The following is a 16,468-nucleotide window of genomic DNA, read 5'->3' as shown; positions in this document are numbered from 1 at the left end:
AGGTGTAATGGGTTCTGGGGTCCTCCTGGTGCACAACATTGCCTGGCCTCATGTGGTAAAAATATGCAGGTAGGTACTTGAGGATCAAGGAGGTGATACCGTTGACTGGCCCCCACACTCGCCAGGAGCTCAGTGATGCCCTGGATCAGATCTGGGAGGAAAACACATGCATGATTATTTTCTGATTTGTTTTCAAGGTGGTCCTTTACGTTTTTTTGAGCATCATATATTTGAAACTCTGTGTATTGCTCTTAGTATAAAAAATAGCAGGTGGCTTGACAATAACATCGTTAAACATCAGGAAAATGGCACAGGTGTGCTCCAAATCATAAATTGGGAAGTAAATGTCCAAGATCAGTGTGTTACTGGATGCTTTGCTACTGCCAGAGGGAGCCAATAAACTGAATGTGAAGACCACAACATTAACATCACAAACAAACTAACCTCATCTAACACCAATTTACAGACTGCCCACATCACAGCTACCCCAGAAACGTGTGGAAAACCACACGGGCTTATATAACAGTTCAGTGCAATTCTTGTTTTATGCAACTAACAATCCTGGGACAGGTAATCAGACTCTAGAGGCACACCAGGATAGACCTTTTAATCATCTACAAATAATAATAATAATAATAATAACAATAATAATAATAATAATAATAATAATAATGATGATGATGATGATGATGATGATAATAATAATAATAATAATAATAATAATAATAATGACTGTTTATTTAAAAAAACAGGGTTAGAAAGTGCTTCACAGTTCAAATAAAAACCACATATTGAGGATAAGTGTGCATGTTAAATCATACGGATGCATAAACACACATAATCAGCCATAACGACAGACATTCACACAAACATACATATGTGGTTTCAAACTATGGCAACAAATGAAGGGGAATGGATTAAGGAAATGATAACTTATAAAAATGAGTTTTCAGCATTCGCTTAAAACAAATAACAGAGTCACCCAACCTGACTGACTGAGCAAGGCTGTTTCACAGTTTGAGTGTCACACCCTCAAAAGCACTATCACCTCTGGTTTTAAATGGGCTTCAGTGAGCTTGTACAATGTGAAGGTATAAGATATTATTGTATTTTATAATATTGTATGGTGTTTGTTGATATGATCTCAAAATGGGTGGAGGTTTTTCTTTTAGAAATCAGGATGGTGGAGTGGCCAGTGCCTTGTTGAGAGAAATCTCTGGAGAAACAGCTGGAAACAGTGGCAGGGATCATTATAGGTACTACTGAAAACTGAGATAGCAGTTAAGGTCCTATTTCAATGGCTGGCATGAATCCAAGTGGTTCATGCCAGCCATTGCAAGGGGATGCAGATGTTATAAAAGACTACTACATGCGAACAGGGCTGTCTCTTTCTAAAAAGAAAAAAAAAGCTCCCTGGGCTCTTTAAAGCCCCTTTATTGAATTAAAACTGGAAGACAGCGCTATCAAATATAAAGAATATAAAGACTCAGGTGCGTAATGATGAGGGATGCAGGGTAAACTAACAAACTCTGACAGGCTGTTGCCAGATATGCAGCAACAAAACAGCTCTAAGACTGGTCGACCAGCTGATGTTTTTCCTTTGTTCTCTACCCGCTGGCTCTTGGGGAGGCAGTTGTACGCAGGTGTACTCAAATGTCTAAGAATAAAAAGGAAGAGTGAAAGAAAATTCATAAATGAATACATTTACTTTAATACATCTGTCTATCTATATTAGAAATTTAGTATTGAAAACCTAGGTTTGCTGCTATATCCTTATTGTATGTATTTCATATATGCATATTATTTTACAATACAATTTTATAAATAGTCAATAGGATGGTTTTGCTGGCCCTAAATATCCCTTTGACAGCTTTAACCAATCATTATTTATTTAAAAACAGAAACACAGTTATTTTACAACTGTTAAAATAACAGGAAATACTATATCTACAAAAAAAAACTTGAAATAAATTGCTTCAATATGACGCTGCCTTTGGAACTTGCTTTCTTTGAGCTTTTACTTTGAAAGAACAGGAAGCAGACGCTTTTCCGGTACACGTAGTAGTAGCAGTGTAATATCACAGTCCCTCTTTATTTCACAAAGTTGGCATACAGAACGCAGAGGTAGGTCTACCAGAATGTTTCCCTTTTGTTTTGCATTTGTTATTAATTATTTGGAACACGAGCTATGTTCACAAGTTATGAACTTTTCCTAAAGCGTGCACAAGGTTTTTTTGTAAAAAGATAACAATGTTAGCCTTTTCTGCTGCTATAGGACATATATGGTCTCACTCTTGGCTGGAAGCAGTGCTTAATCAATGGAAAAACCACAAACTTTGTCCAAAAACCTCTCATGTTTAACTGTTTTCCACTTTTTCTTTGGTCATTTTAGCCTTTTAGGCCAGGGTGAAGGGAGTATCTGCCATCAAACAAGAAGACAGCCGCATGTAACTACGACGGTGTTTGCTAGTTCACCTTACATGCATTAATGTAATAACGTGGTTTGCGTACTCAATGTAAATTATACACGAACAACATGAAGCTACTCACGCAGAGGAGAACGGCTGCTGCTGCCATCATCATCCGTCATCATTTCTGCTATGCTGGCAGGGCTAGGGGCCAGGACTCTCCTCTTCGGGTTTTTGGGGGATGTTGCTAACTCCGGGTCCGATAACAGGCACCACACCCGCAGTAGATGTGCACGGTGTGAGGTCTCGCAGCAAGCTATCAAACACGTTACTGGGACACAGTAATTGATTTGGGACAGATATTTATGAGAGATGTGATTTTGCTAGCACTGAAACATGTCAACTTACATTAATTAAAAAAAAGACTGATGCAGAATGGAGTTTTTAACAAGCTGTGGACTTCTAAGCATTTATTAGGGCCCGAGCACCGAGAGTGCGAAGGCCCTATTGTATCTGCTCTGTTTATTATTATTATTATTATTATTATTATTATTATTTTTCATTGAAATGAATTGCCTTTTTGAGGGCTTTACCATGCTCAAAAACTCATGAAATTTCACACATGCCAGGTCTGGTGAAAAATTTTGTATTTTAATGGTTTTACATATGAGCATTGGGAAATGGCTCTAGAGCGCCACCTATGCCTTGTTAAATGCAGCCCTACGAACACATCGTTTGAGCTACATGTATGAAATCTGGCACACATGTGTATCATGCCAAGACGAACAAAAAAGTCAGTGGGACCATTGTCACAAACCCAACAGGAAGTCCGTCATTTTGGATTGAAGGTGACATTTTGGCTCTAATTTTACCATTTCCATGCCTCGAACTTTTTCGAACTCCTCCTTGGGATTTGGTCGTATAAGCTTCATCTTTGGTCAGTTTCAACTACACACCTGGGCCATGTTAAATTGCGGAGCTTTTGAGTTTTCGCGATATGGTGAGGCCGTGGCGCCATGGCGAATTTCGATGACTCGCCATGAAAATCTTATTGTCTCTCATTCCCTCATACATGGTCCGACATGGACCAAAGAGCACACATATGATAAGGCTCCAACCCTGAACATATTTCAACTGCCATATTTGACACCAGGGACAGCGCCACCTAGTGGGAACAGGAAACGTCATGTTTTACACTTTGGTGTACAGTATTGTTATGGTTGACATCTGCAGCCTCAAATTTCTCCAGGAAAGCCTTAAGGAGTTGGTCTTGGGTTACAGTGAAAACTGTGAGTTTTCGCGAAAGGGTGTGACCCCTGCAGCACGGCGAATATTGATGTCTCGCCATTAGGAAACAAATTAGTGTAACTCAATGAAATCTAGTCTGATCAGTACCAGACTTTACAGGAATGATGTCAGACCCGCCCTGAACAGAATGATGTGCCCATTGTCAGGAATACGTAGAGCGCCACCTAGTGGCAACAGGAAATGCCATGTCTTATATTTTGTTGCACTGATTTTCACAGGTTCATCGTGGCCACCTCAAAAGCGGTGAATATCACCATCAGTCTCTCATGATGCTTCAGTGACAAAATTGTGACTTTAAACTGAACGGCGCACCCTAGTGGCAACGCGGTTCACCATGAACAATAAAGTGGCTTTTGAGGGGCTTGGAAAGTTTAAAAAGTCTTGAAATTGGGCGCACACCTCCAATGTGATGAGCGCTATCTTGTTAAGGGATCATTTTCATTAAATGGTGCAAAATGGCTCCACATCGCCCCCTACAAAATTTCAAAACATCAGCCCCTGCTCTGTTTTATCTATGAGTCTGAAATCTGGTAAGCTTATGTAAGATATCAAGATGTACAAAAAAGTCTCTTGGAGCAATATCCCAAATCCAACATCAAGTCAGCCATTTTAAAATGAATGTGTAATTTTGGCGACATTTTCCCCTCTTTTCAGGCACCGTTCTGTGACGAACTCCTCCGAGGGATTTCATCAGATTGACACGATCTCCTGTGTGTGGAATCTAAAGACCTTTGTGATGTTAAATTGCAAAGCTTTTTACGTTCAGGGAAACGGGGTGGTCGTGGCGGCACGTGGAGTTTCAATCACTCTCCAAAAAGCAGTAATCTGCTGTCACTCAAAAACACAATGTCCGATCTCTCCCAAAGGTCGCAAGCGTGATGAGACTCGAGCACGGAAATGTTTGTTATGCCATTTGTCAGTAATGCTTAGAGCGCCACCTAGTGGGACGACTATAATAATGGTTGAATGAGATTAAATTTTAGCTGGTGGTTAAATGCATGAATTCCATCAATGTGACATCAGATCGGAAGCGCTGGTTTTAGGTGTTGGGCTTGGCTCGACGTGCTGGGGTGCGAGGGCCCTCATATCGCTGCTTGCAGCTTTAATTTTATTTGCATTTGCACTTTGCTGCATTAATATGTCCTGAGAAGAAAGAAGCATTTGGGTCATTCCATGGAAACTGACTAAATTTAAGACCGTTACTGAGTTCCCAGTGGTGATGAGCCAGCAATTCCACTGATGACACATTTATTAATAGGTAATCCACATAGTAATTTTAAGTTTTTTAGCTTTATACTGTTATTAGTTTGCTCATACAAAAATATTTTTGTGAAGAAGTCAGGGGCTTGATCAATATTTTCTGAACACTGTGTTCTGTGGAGCCATTTTCAAAGAGACACATTCAGAAAAGAATTTAAGCTGTCTCTCAGTTTTTCACTCCAAATATCTGCTACAGCACTGCTGCGATAAAATCTCGTACTCTTCTTATTTTATTTGCATATTTGCTAGATTTACATGTATCTTTATATCAATTTCACGTTAGCTAAAGAGTAAATACAAAATGCAGTTCTTAAATGATGTTTTTATTTATTAATGAAAAAAAGCCACTCCTACCTATGTGAAAACGTTTTTTCACAAACAAGATGGTTTTAAACATTAAATCTCTGTGTTATAACTGATTTAGTGTCCATGTGTTAATAAAGTTATTGTGCTACATGTATGGCATTGCTGTATTTTGTGTTGTTGTTTCTTTGCGAGGTTCAGGTCTGTTATAGTGAGTATAGTGTGGGTGTATGTGTCTCTAAAAAAAGATGTAAAGGCTTTTGTGCTTTTTCCACATGCTGTGTGGACTGATCTCTGTGTTGTGTATTGCAATTTTCTGCTCTTTTTTTTAATGCTCGAACAAGTTTCACTTCTGCTGTTAACACCTTTATGGTTACTGAGGGCTAGAAATGTGTGGGGCTGAACTGTAAACATTAATAATGAAGACTGAAATTTACACCATTGTTATGTAACACATAAAAGATCTGATTTGACAGTTTTAACACGGTGATGATTGAATTGTGCCTGATTAATACTGTAACACTGTATAAGGCAGATGAAAACAGGTAGTCAGGTAAAGGAAACGTTTCTCTCACTCTAACATTTTTTTGCAATTGTATTTGTTGTAATTTGTGAAGATGTTATAATATTTGTTGATTTTATAAATTAGTGCGACTGTTCTCTAATGATTTGTTTTGTTTTCCTTCAGCAATAATGTCACCGAAAAATAAGCCCAACTTAAGCCATTCCCAGGTATCTGAGATTGTGAAGAGGCTCTACCGGCTGACTGCATCAGTGATTCAGTCTCTGCCCAGTTATGATGACCAGAACTTCTATGTGGCGCCCAGTGAGGGTGGCGAGTATATCCTAAAGATAATGAACTCAGAGGACAGCAAGAATACCTTACTCATTGAGGTGCAGACATATGCCATGTCTGTCCTACAACAGAATGGAATTCCTGCTCAAACAGCGCTGCCCAACACCTCAGGAGAGATAATGAGTCTGGAGGAAATAGGTATGTGACCAGCCACGTTGTTCATATCTGGAAAATATCGTTACCTGACATGACATAACAGTAACATCTAAAGATAACATGTCAGAGTGTTATTTAAACCTAGGACTACGAAGCCCCAAAAAGACTTTGTGTGCTTACTGCAGACTTCTTTATGTTACAGTGCTGTGAACGTCTTTGTCTCCTTCCAGATTTCTTATCATTTTTTTATATTTAAACTTAAATGTTCCAGATCACCAAATATATTTTTTATTGGATAAAGATAACCAAGAAAACAAAAAATGCAGCCATTAAAGGCTGATCGGATATTGTGGTCCTAGACCCTAAAAAAAATCCTGAAATTGAAAGTAAATGAGTGAACCAGTGTCCAAAGACTTTCCATCATTACTCAAGTATGTTGGCACACTGCACATGCTTCTAAGTGCTGTGTTTCTGTGACATTGCATAAATGTGCTGCATAGTTGAACTCGACCTTTGGATGGTTGCTTTTGCAGATTATCTATAAAGATAAGGCACAGGCAAACTTGGCATCTGCAGGAGTAGAGTAGAGTAACACATCCTGGCTCAGGGCTAAAGGGCAATCTTACACAAGGAAGTTTCCATAATTAGCAGTGTTGTTATGCTTGTGCCCTTCGATATATGTTTATTAAAGCCTAAGATTATTCATATCCTTACTTTTGGCAGATTGCGGTTATGGCAGTCAGAAGTACCTGGTGAGACTGTTGACCTATTTACCTGGGACAACCATCTCCAAAGTTCCTTTAACTCCACAGCTGCTGTATGAAACAGGGAAAACAGCAGCTAAAATGGACACAGTCCTTAAAAAGGTATCATAGTAAGGCTCCTGTGAAATCTTTTCTAAAGGCGTCCACTCTGTGTTAGAATTCCAGTGAATCTTCGGGAGAGAATTTCGTGAAACTGCCCACAATATGTGTCTATCAGTTATTTTTCATTTACACGTGTCTTGCATTTTTGGTCTAATTAAAGATGAAACACCCCCATCTTCACGTTCTGGAGAGAGAGGGCTTCAAATGGAGTCTGTCAAATGTTTCTCTCCTGGAAGATTACCTCTACGTGTTAGACGGAGAGCCTCTGCTGGAGGTTGTGAAGTCTGTAATCGAGGCGTACAAGAGCTCTGTGGATCCCAAACGCTCTAGTTTTCGCAAATGTGAGTATACAATATTAACTCGTTACATTTATCAGTTACATGCTTATTACTTACCATAAGATATATTTATTGTCATAAAAACATAGCTGTGAAGGTTAAAGACCAATACCTGTTTATCAGAGAGCTGCTCATACAACATGCACTGTACTACTACCTGTTGTATGTAGTCAGTGTCAGTGTGTCTCTCATGTAAGGACTTTTCAAATTTCTTTTTAAAGGCATTAACCACGGTGACTTCAATGACCTCAATGTCCTGGTACAGCCTAATGACAAAGAAGGCTATAGGATCACTGGAATTCTGGACTTTGGTGACATGAATAGTGGCTACTACATCCATGAGCTTGCAATCACCGTCATGTACATGATGACTGAGCACCCTAAACCCATCGAGGTGGGTGGACCCGTCCTTGCTGGCTGGGAAAGCGTCCTTCCTCTCAATGAGGCGGAGAAAGATTGTCTATATGTGCTGGTGCTGTCCCGCTTTTGCCAGTCCTTAGTTTTAGCTCGTTACTCTGTGACCTTGCAGCCAGAAAATGAAGAGTATCTGATGATTTCATCCAGGAAGGGTGTTAACATTCTGCAGCAGCTCTGGGAGTTAGGAAAGGAGCAGGTGGAGAAGCTGTGGTTTGAGACTGCCACTCAGCTCAGTGACAAAAGTGAAAGACAGGAACAAACAAAATAGTAATGGAAAAACTAAGTACACTCTTATTGCTTCCGTAGGAATTAAGATGGTAAGAGGTAACCAGATGCTGCTAATCAAATTAAGAAGTTGTAGCAGTTTGCTTGTTTGGAGCGTTCAGTTGTGTGTGTTAGTACACTGCTACGATCTTCCCAGCAAATTTCCCTCCAAGTTCAGACTGTGCAGTACTCAATTAGGAAAAAGGTGAACAAATATGTTTTGTTTAGAAGGAAAGCCTCTTATCACTAACAAAGCACATGGCAGCACACCTTAGGTTTGCAAGGTTACATCTGAACAAATTACAACATTTCTGCAACAATGTCCTGTAGTCAGACGAAACTAAAGTGGAGATGTTTGAACGTAAGGCACAGCACCATGTTTGTGGCAGAAACTAGCATATCAGCACAAACACCTCAAACCAACTGTAAGGCACGATGGTGGAGGGGAGATTAGTTGGGCTTGTTTTACAGTCAAGGGAATGGACACCTTCCAGTCACTGAGTTGACCACAAAGTCCTCTGTATACCAAAGTATTCTACAGTGAAATGTGAGACTTTGTCAAACAGCTAAAGTTTGGCTTAAACTGGGCCATGCAACAGGACAGTGATCCCAAGATCCTAGAAGTCCAGTCCAGTCAACCCTGGGCGATCGTGGCTCAAGAGTTGGGAGTTCGCCTTGTAATCGGAAGGTTGCCGGTTCGAGCCCCGGCTTGGACAGTCTCGGTCGTTGTGTCCTTGGGCAAGACACTTCACCCGTTGCCTACTGGTGGTGGTCAGAGGGTCCGGTGGCGCCAGTGTCCGGCAGCCTCGCCTCTGTCAGTGCGCCCCAGGGTGGCTGTGGCTACAATGTAGCTTGCCATCACCAGTGTGTGAATGGGTGGATGACTGGTTGTGTAAAGCGCTTTGGGGTCCTTAGGGACTATTAAAGTGCTATATAAATACAGGCCATTTACCATTTAATGAATGTTTGCAAAGCTCAATTAACTGAAGAAATCTTGTAAAAGAACAGTTGAGACTTATAAAGCCATATAGAAAACAATTACCTGAAGTTTTTGATGCTATAGGTGGGTCTATAACATGTTGTATGCATGTAGTATCGTACTGTGGAAACTTTTTCACATGACTGCAGTAATCATTAAGTGCAATTACAAAAACAATTAATGGGAAGCCTGTTAGCTAGTTTGCTCCAGCTACACAGAGCACTATGGACTAACATGCCTCATCCCAATCTGGCAACCTACTGAAGCAGAATTTCCCAGGATTGTCTCTCCCTCTGACATGTCAGTGCTGCTGAAGTTTCTCATTTTTAATGACTAAACCAGTGGAAGAATTAAGAAGTAATCTGTCATTCAAAGTAAAAGTAAAACCAGCTGAAACAAAAAGTACTGCTCACATTTTAATCTGTATATTTTCCCCTAATGATGCTTGAGCTCAAGAAACAACTCGGTAAGCTACACTGTCTGCTCTGCAACAGACTTTCTGCTTTTTCAAGTAACGGCGAATTTCACAACCAAAATAAAACAAATATGCATGCTCATTTACTCAGTTACGCATTCACTATGCTAAGCAAATCAGTGCCTCCCACTGACCCCCTTAGAATCAGATTATAATTGTTTTTACAATAACTTTAGAATATTTAATGAAGCTATGCAATTTTTCAGCAGCTTTTTCTTTTCAGAGTTGGTCCTTTTTTGTTTGGAATAAGGCTTTAAAAAGATTTAACATCTCAAAAAATGTGTGGTATTTTGACTGGAACCAAGCGTTGGCTCGCTTGTTACACTTTTGTACTGTTTCTATTACTGTTTGTTCTGTTTCAATTATCTGTTACCTTTCTGCTTGAGAATGTGTTGTGGCTGATCGAAGTCCAGTCAGGTGAAAGCTCTGATGTCTGTAAAAGAGTATCTTCTAATCTAAAAGAGTATGCTTCCATAAAACAGAGAAATGGGGTCACATTTCTAAGTACAACAAGTCTTTTATTGCACATCTTTAAAAGGCTCCACTAGAGCGTCTGTATTCTAACATTTTGTATGCAGTGTTTGCTGGTAAATCACTGACTTGATCTGGAATGTAAAACTCTGTGAAATTGCTGCACTTTTAAAAGACAAAACATCTCAATTTACAAATAAAGCATTTCATGTTGCATTTTTATTTCTGTGATTAAAGGAGTTTTGGAACCAAAATAGTTTTTGGCACAGACTCTCTACCACATGGACGGTATTTGCTGTACATCACACAAATTTAATTCAGATCGGCAGCAGAATATATTAGGAACATAATTTTTTAATAAGACTCGATGACTTTGTGTTCTTTGCAAGTTAGAGGTCTTTACATGAGTTACACTCATTTCTCTTGCTGCAGTTTTAACTCATAATTCATAGCACCTGATCTAACAGATGCTATCATGCATCAGCTTTTAAAATGTCCATCATTTATTTTCTTATTTTCTCCTGACATTATTGTTGATTAAATCTAGTGTAATACTGCCCCCATGTGGTTGTCATTAGTGAAGCAAGGACTCTTTACGGTAAATACTAAAACACTGACTGTTAATCACTGACATCCCCGACAGTCTGACCAAAATAATATATCATATCATCAATTTTTTATTTTATTTCATTGTAATTTTTGTTTCAAAAAACATGTTTTTCCTTTGTAGACTAATGTTACACTGACATACACATACCGGCCACTTTATTAAGTACACTGTAACAAGTAGGACTCCTTTTGCCTTCAGTGCTGCTGTAATTCATTGCTCAAATCCATCAAAGTGCTTGAAGATTTGGGTAAATATTGACATGCTAGCTGCAGATTTGTTGGCAGTACACCCATGATGCAAGTCTCCTGTTCCACCTGCTTTCAAAGGTACTCTGTTGGACTGAGATCTGGTGACTGAGGAGGCCCTTTGAGTACAATAAAGTCATTGTCATGTTGAAGAAATCAGATGTGAAGTGATGCTCAGAGAGTTCTAAGGGGCTCAGAGTGTGCCAAGGAAATCCGCCACATAGTTACACCACCACAGCCAGTCTGAACTATTGTTCCAAGGCAGGATGGATCTGTGCTTTCATGTTGTTTATGCTCAGTTGTGACTCTACCATCTGATTATTGCACCTGAAATTTCTCTTCAGAAATCTTCTTGTCCATTTTTTTCAAATTTCAATTTCCATTCTCCAACATTTGTGAGAGAATGGGTCTCTCTCAGGACCTCTGTGATAGGATGCCACCTGTGCAACAAGTCTAGTTGTGAAATTTCCTCACTAAATATTATTACAGTTAGTGGTATTATAACAAAGTGGAAGCGGTTGGAACGACAGCATTTTAATGACGACGTGGTAGGCCCACGTAAAATCACAGAGCAGGGTCAGCTGATGCTGAGGTGCATAGTGTGCAGACCAACCAACTTTCTACAGTCAGTCACTACAAACCTCCAAACTTAATGTTGCCTTCAGACTAGCTCAAGAACAGTGTGTAGAGAGCTTCATATAATGGATTTCCATGACTGAGCAGCTCCATCCAAGCCTTGCATTAATAAACACAATGCAAAGCGTCAGATGCAGTGATGTAAAGCACACCACCACTGGACTGAGCAGTGGAGGCGTGTTCTCTGGAGTGACGAATCAGGCTTCTCTATCTGATGGACCAGTGTGGAGATTGCCAGGAGAACGGAGCTTGTCTGACTTCATTGTACCAAGTTGAAGTGTGGTGGAGGGGTGATTTTGGTGTGGGGTTGCTTCTCATGAGTTGGGTTCGGCCCTTTAGTTCCAGTAGAAGAAACCCTTAGTTCTTCAGCATATCAAGACATTTTGAACAATTTCAGCTCCCAACTTTGTGGGGACAGTTTCGGGATGGCCCCTTCCTGTTCCAACATGACTGCACACCAGTGCACAAAGCGAGGTCCATAGAGAGACGAGGGAGTTTGTGTGAGCCAGTCTTCAACAACAGTGCTGACCTCATCCCGACAGCACACCTTCGGGATAAATTAGAGGGGAGACTGCAAGCCAAGCCTTTTCATCCAACATCAATGTCTGACCTCACAAATGTGCTTTTGGAAGAATGGTCAAAAATTCCCATAAACACTCCTAAACCTTGTGGAAAGCCTTCCCAGAAGAGTTGAAGCTGTTGTAGCTTCAAAAGGTGGGCTGATGTTTTATTGCACCCCATAGATTACGAATGGGATATCGCTCAAGTTCATAAGTGTAAAGACAGACGAGGGAATACTTTTGGCAACATAGTGAAGATTTTTTACTCGGATCCCATTGATGATGCCCATTTTTGTTGAATTAATTAAACAAAGAGTAATTCATAACTCTGCACTTTTTAAAGCACAAACGGATGATGCAGTGAACACAGAGAACATCTTGTGTAGATAAAGATGACTCAAAGACTTTAGAAAGACATCATGTTTTTACCACCATTCCCTCCATAAACAAAGCTGTGTTGTTACATTACACGTTTCAACCAATCTGACCCCTGACCTGACCAGTGATTGCATTTATAGCCACATGTCATCCCTCAACTGCTTAAAACAATGCAAACTTTATACTTGGCAGTCTTTCTGGAGATGGCACCCATCCAATTTTAGGTGGTCAAGCTGATCTAGTTCAATAGAGAGAAATCATTAGAAGGAATTGAAAATTCAGAATTCAATTATGCTATCTGGCGATTAGACTCTGATGGCCCACAGCAGAATGAAATCTCAGTGGTGATAAAAATTAGGGCAGGACTCTCCAGAGGCTAGAGGCTGGTGGTCATGAAGATAAACTGGAGGCTTCGATGGAGTGACTTGCGGGCAGAAAGACGATTGGACAACAGCAATGATGTCACTATTGAGTTGGAATGTGGAAGTCATGTAATGAATAGACTAGCAGCTAAACACCTGGGAAAACAGACAGATTAGTGAATATAGATCTTCCTTATTTAACTTGATTAAACCTCTATAAACATGACTATCTGGGGCTGAGATGCGGTCTTACACGTCTCGCTGCAGTTTTCTCCTCCTCTTGTCACACCAAAACCCTTACCCTGTAAAACCTGTGTCTGCTTCCAGACCATCTAACATAAAGATCTAAACAAAAGGAATAAACCATAAAAAAATCACGAAGAAAAGCTGTAACACCTTTTCAGAACAATTAATTTACTAAACTACATGACTAAACTTTAGTTAATGAGTGATTTAATAGCTGATCAACATGTTGGTTATTTTTGTCTTACAGAAACTTAGTTGCAGATGGAAAAATATATTCATTTAAATAAATCAGCACCCATGTGCTGTACTGACTGCCAGAACCCTCAAAGCACAGACTGAGGCAGATGATTTCATCAATACTGCTAAAAGTAAAAACATCCTGTATCAGAGTGATGCTGGAAAACAGTGTCAGGCTGTTCTCAAAGCTCCCCAGAAGGGCTTCAGTTGATCCAAAATGCTGCAGTGAAAGTACTGACAGGGACTAGAAAGCAACACCATATTTTGCCCATACTATCTTCTCTCCACTTTTTCCCTGTTAAATCCAGATCTGATTTGAAAATCTTTCCCCTCACAAAGTTTTGAATGATCAAGGGCCGTGTTAAAACACGTATTACACTACCCCAACAGAGAAGGCTTATTCGCAGTTGTTAGAGTTTCCAAAAGAAGAATGGGAGGCAGAGCCTTCACCTATCAGAGCCCTTTTTCTGTGGACCCGGATCCCAGTTTGATTGCTAGAGACACACAGCTTTCTATTTTCAAAGATTAGACTTAAAAATTTCCTTTTGATAAAACTGGATTCGATGACCCTGATTCATTCTTTAGATTTGCTGCTATAGACTCAAGCTGCAGGGGGACTTTCACAGTTAGAGCCATAATTTATGGACAAAGACACAACAGTGGACTTGAGTTAATGTGATTGAAGTGCAGACTTTCTGTTTTAATTGAAATTATTATTATTATTTTTTTTTCTTTTTGGGTGGGCAACATTTTTTTGCCAAAGGGACAGACTGACTTTGATACACTGAATAAAGGGCCACAGAGGATAGCTGGAGCCTATGCCAGATGCTATAGCTTAAGAGGTGGGGTACACCCTGGACAGGTTGCCAAACAGGCAACTCTTCATACACCTAATTTAGAATCACCAGTTAACCTAACTAAGTGCATGACTTTTGGACTGTAAGACGAAGCTGGAGTACCCAGAGGGAACGCACACAGAGACTGTGCAGCCTCCATGCAGAAAGGCCCTGGCCAGAGGGTGAATTCGAACACAGGACGTTTTTGCTGTATGGACACCACTCAACCACCCCACTGACAACTTTATATTTAAAATTACACAGAAAAGCTATAAAACACAAATTCAATACTTTGGCCCAACTTCAAATATTTTACTTGTCGTGATATCCCAAGGAGACAGACCTCATCTGGTTATGGAACTGGTGGTCTGTCAATGTACTAATTTTGAGCCTCTGAAAATTGGCAACTATGTATAAAATGCTGTAACTCCTAAATGGTTCATGCAGGGTTTTTTTTTTAACATCTTTGATTAAAGCTGAAAGCCTGCACTTTGATTGTATCATTTAAAATACACTGCTAACACATCATGTCATGAACTTTCTCCCTCAGTTTTTCGCTTCACGTTTTCTCTCCATGCTCTCCTTTATTGCTCTTCTCCTTCCCCTCATTTGCCAAACTGGTTGCAGCACATGGCTGCCCTGGTTCTGTCAGAACGCACTTCCTGTTAAAAGCGAGTTCTTCCTTCTCCTAGTTGCTATGTGCTGCTAATAGGTGTTTTGGGGTTTTTTCTCTCTAACGTTCTAGGATCCCTACTTTACAGTATAAAGTGGCTTGAGATTACTGTTGTTCTGAAATGGTGCAAATAGATAAAGTTTAATTGAATATAAACCTCTTTACCACTAGATGGAACCATCATCCCACTCATCCACCATGCTGCATAATCCGTCCTTTATGAATCAGTTCTTCAGACCTGTGGGCTTGAAAACTTTACTTTTGTTTTGACAGCTCGGTGGCGGCAGAGGGAATTTATGTCTTGTGTTGTAACCGTGTAAAATTTGTGTTTATTCAAAAGCTTATGAACTTAGGCTGATCTCTTCAAAAGCTTGAAACATCTACATCACGGCATGCAAATCAGAGCTACGGCACATTAGACGCAGATGTAATGAGGAAACCATGGTTTGCGTAGCAAGATGTTGCCCTGAGTTTACTACCAGTCACCTCATCCTTAATAAGTCAGATTACAGCTTTGAAAAAATTCAGAATAACAGCACAAGCATATGAAATTGTGTGAAGCTGATTTTGTGTTTTTTTGTGCAGAATTTCACCTTCATGTGCTGCTGTGCTGCCCACACCTCAGCCAGAATCTGGCTTCGCACTCCCTCTGTCACACATACGCATGCACACTCTACCTTCCTACATTTCAACCTCCTACCTCAAAGGCACCATCTGCCCTCTGCCCCCACTGCAGCTAGTGATATGTACCTCCAGTCATGCAGAAAAAGTCACAGTGTGCGTCTGTGAATATCTGCCCGTGTTCACGTTTGTACTCCGTCTGTTTCGCTGTAGTTCACTGTTGTTTGAGTACGGCGAGCCCAAAGAGACATCTAGCTGAACCCTATACTGCTGTATCCTTTATACTGTAACCCAGAGTCCCTTATTATGCTTTCTCATCTCCCATTCCTCTCTTTTTGTCTTTGTAATACTTTAATTCCACATCCCACAAATTATAGTTGAAACAGAAATGGCAACACTCAAAGGACTTAGCTTAATACACCGACCCCACTTATCAGTGCCATTAAATCCTCTTGGCATTTCAAACTCAAGCACTCTGGGTATGCTGAACATCTTTATAAAATACAGCACAGAAAATTAAATTTACACTCCAAAGATCACCAATATGGTGACTTTTTTACTGTTTCAAAAAATATGCTACCCCTGTTGTCAGGTTTCTTGAATGTTTTTTACAAGTTGTGTAAATATTGTGTACATATTCTCAAAGTTCTTTCCGAAGGCTAAATGATGAGAAAAGATGCAGAAACATGAAAAGCAAAGTCAGCAGGTGGAACAGAAGATCAGCTACAACTAAAAAGTAGAATCTCAGTATTGTCCAGCCTCATTACTTCAGCATGAATTGCTCAGATGGTTTTGAGATTTTAGACCATGTAAACATACCTGGACACTGCTCCTCAGTTTTAGAGGTAGGGACATTTCTGGCTTCATGATGCCCGCTGGATTCTGCTGCCACTCTAGCTGGTGTGAGGATGTCTTCTACACTATGACAGCTATCTGCCCATGTTTACAGTGACTGACTTTAGATTGATTATTTAAAAAAAAAAAAAGAAATCTTTGTTTTAGCTGTGATCAATGGGGCTGGGT

The 16,468-nt window shown here is 40.1% G+C and overlaps 1 protein-coding gene across 2 annotated transcripts; it reads left to right on the top strand.

Moving 5' to 3' along the window:
- The first annotated feature begins 2,040 nt into the window (after positions 1–2,040).
- On the top strand, positions 2,041–8,739 carry hykk.2 (hydroxylysine kinase, tandem duplicate 2). 2 transcript variants are annotated; one of them, XM_003449042.4, is made up of 5 exons: positions 2,041–2,124; positions 5,968–6,273; positions 6,955–7,097; positions 7,258–7,438; positions 7,657–8,739. In XM_003449042.4, the coding sequence occupies exons 2-5, from the start codon at positions 5,973–5,975 to the stop codon at positions 8,118–8,120; spliced, it is 1,089 nt and encodes a 362-aa protein (XP_003449090.1). In that variant the 5' UTR covers positions 2,041–2,124; positions 5,968–5,972; the 3' UTR covers positions 8,121–8,739. The 2 variants fall into 2 exon arrangements, with proteins under 2 accessions (XP_003449090.1, XP_019201856.1); XM_019346311.2 differs by lacking the exon at positions 2,041–2,124 and adding an exon at positions 4,717–5,832.
- Positions 8,740–16,468: the final 7,729 nt, after the last annotated feature.

Source organism: Oreochromis niloticus, linkage group LG15 (assembly GCF_001858045.2).
Source record: "Oreochromis niloticus isolate F11D_XX linkage group LG15, O_niloticus_UMD_NMBU, whole genome shotgun sequence".
Taxonomy (NCBI): domain Eukaryota; kingdom Metazoa; phylum Chordata; class Actinopteri; order Cichliformes; family Cichlidae; genus Oreochromis; species Oreochromis niloticus.
The sequence above is the reverse complement of the archived record's forward strand: the minus strand, read 5'-3'. Positions and strand labels throughout refer to the sequence as shown.

What these genes read in the sequence shown, in the direction of transcription:
- hykk.2 (XM_003449042.4), top strand. Translation starts at nt 5,973, where the DNA reads ATGTCACCGAAAAATAAGCCCAACTTAAGCCATTCCCAGGTATCTGAG. An exon ending in TGGACACAGTCCTTAAAAAG is followed by an intron (nt 7,098 to 7,257) that starts GTATCATAGTAA and finishes GTCTAATTAAAG; the next exon opens with ATGAAACACCCCCATCTTCA. An exon ending in ACGCTCTAGTTTTCGCAAAT is followed by an intron (nt 7,439 to 7,656) that starts GTGAGTATACAA and finishes TTCTTTTTAAAG; the next exon opens with GCATTAACCACGGTGACTTC.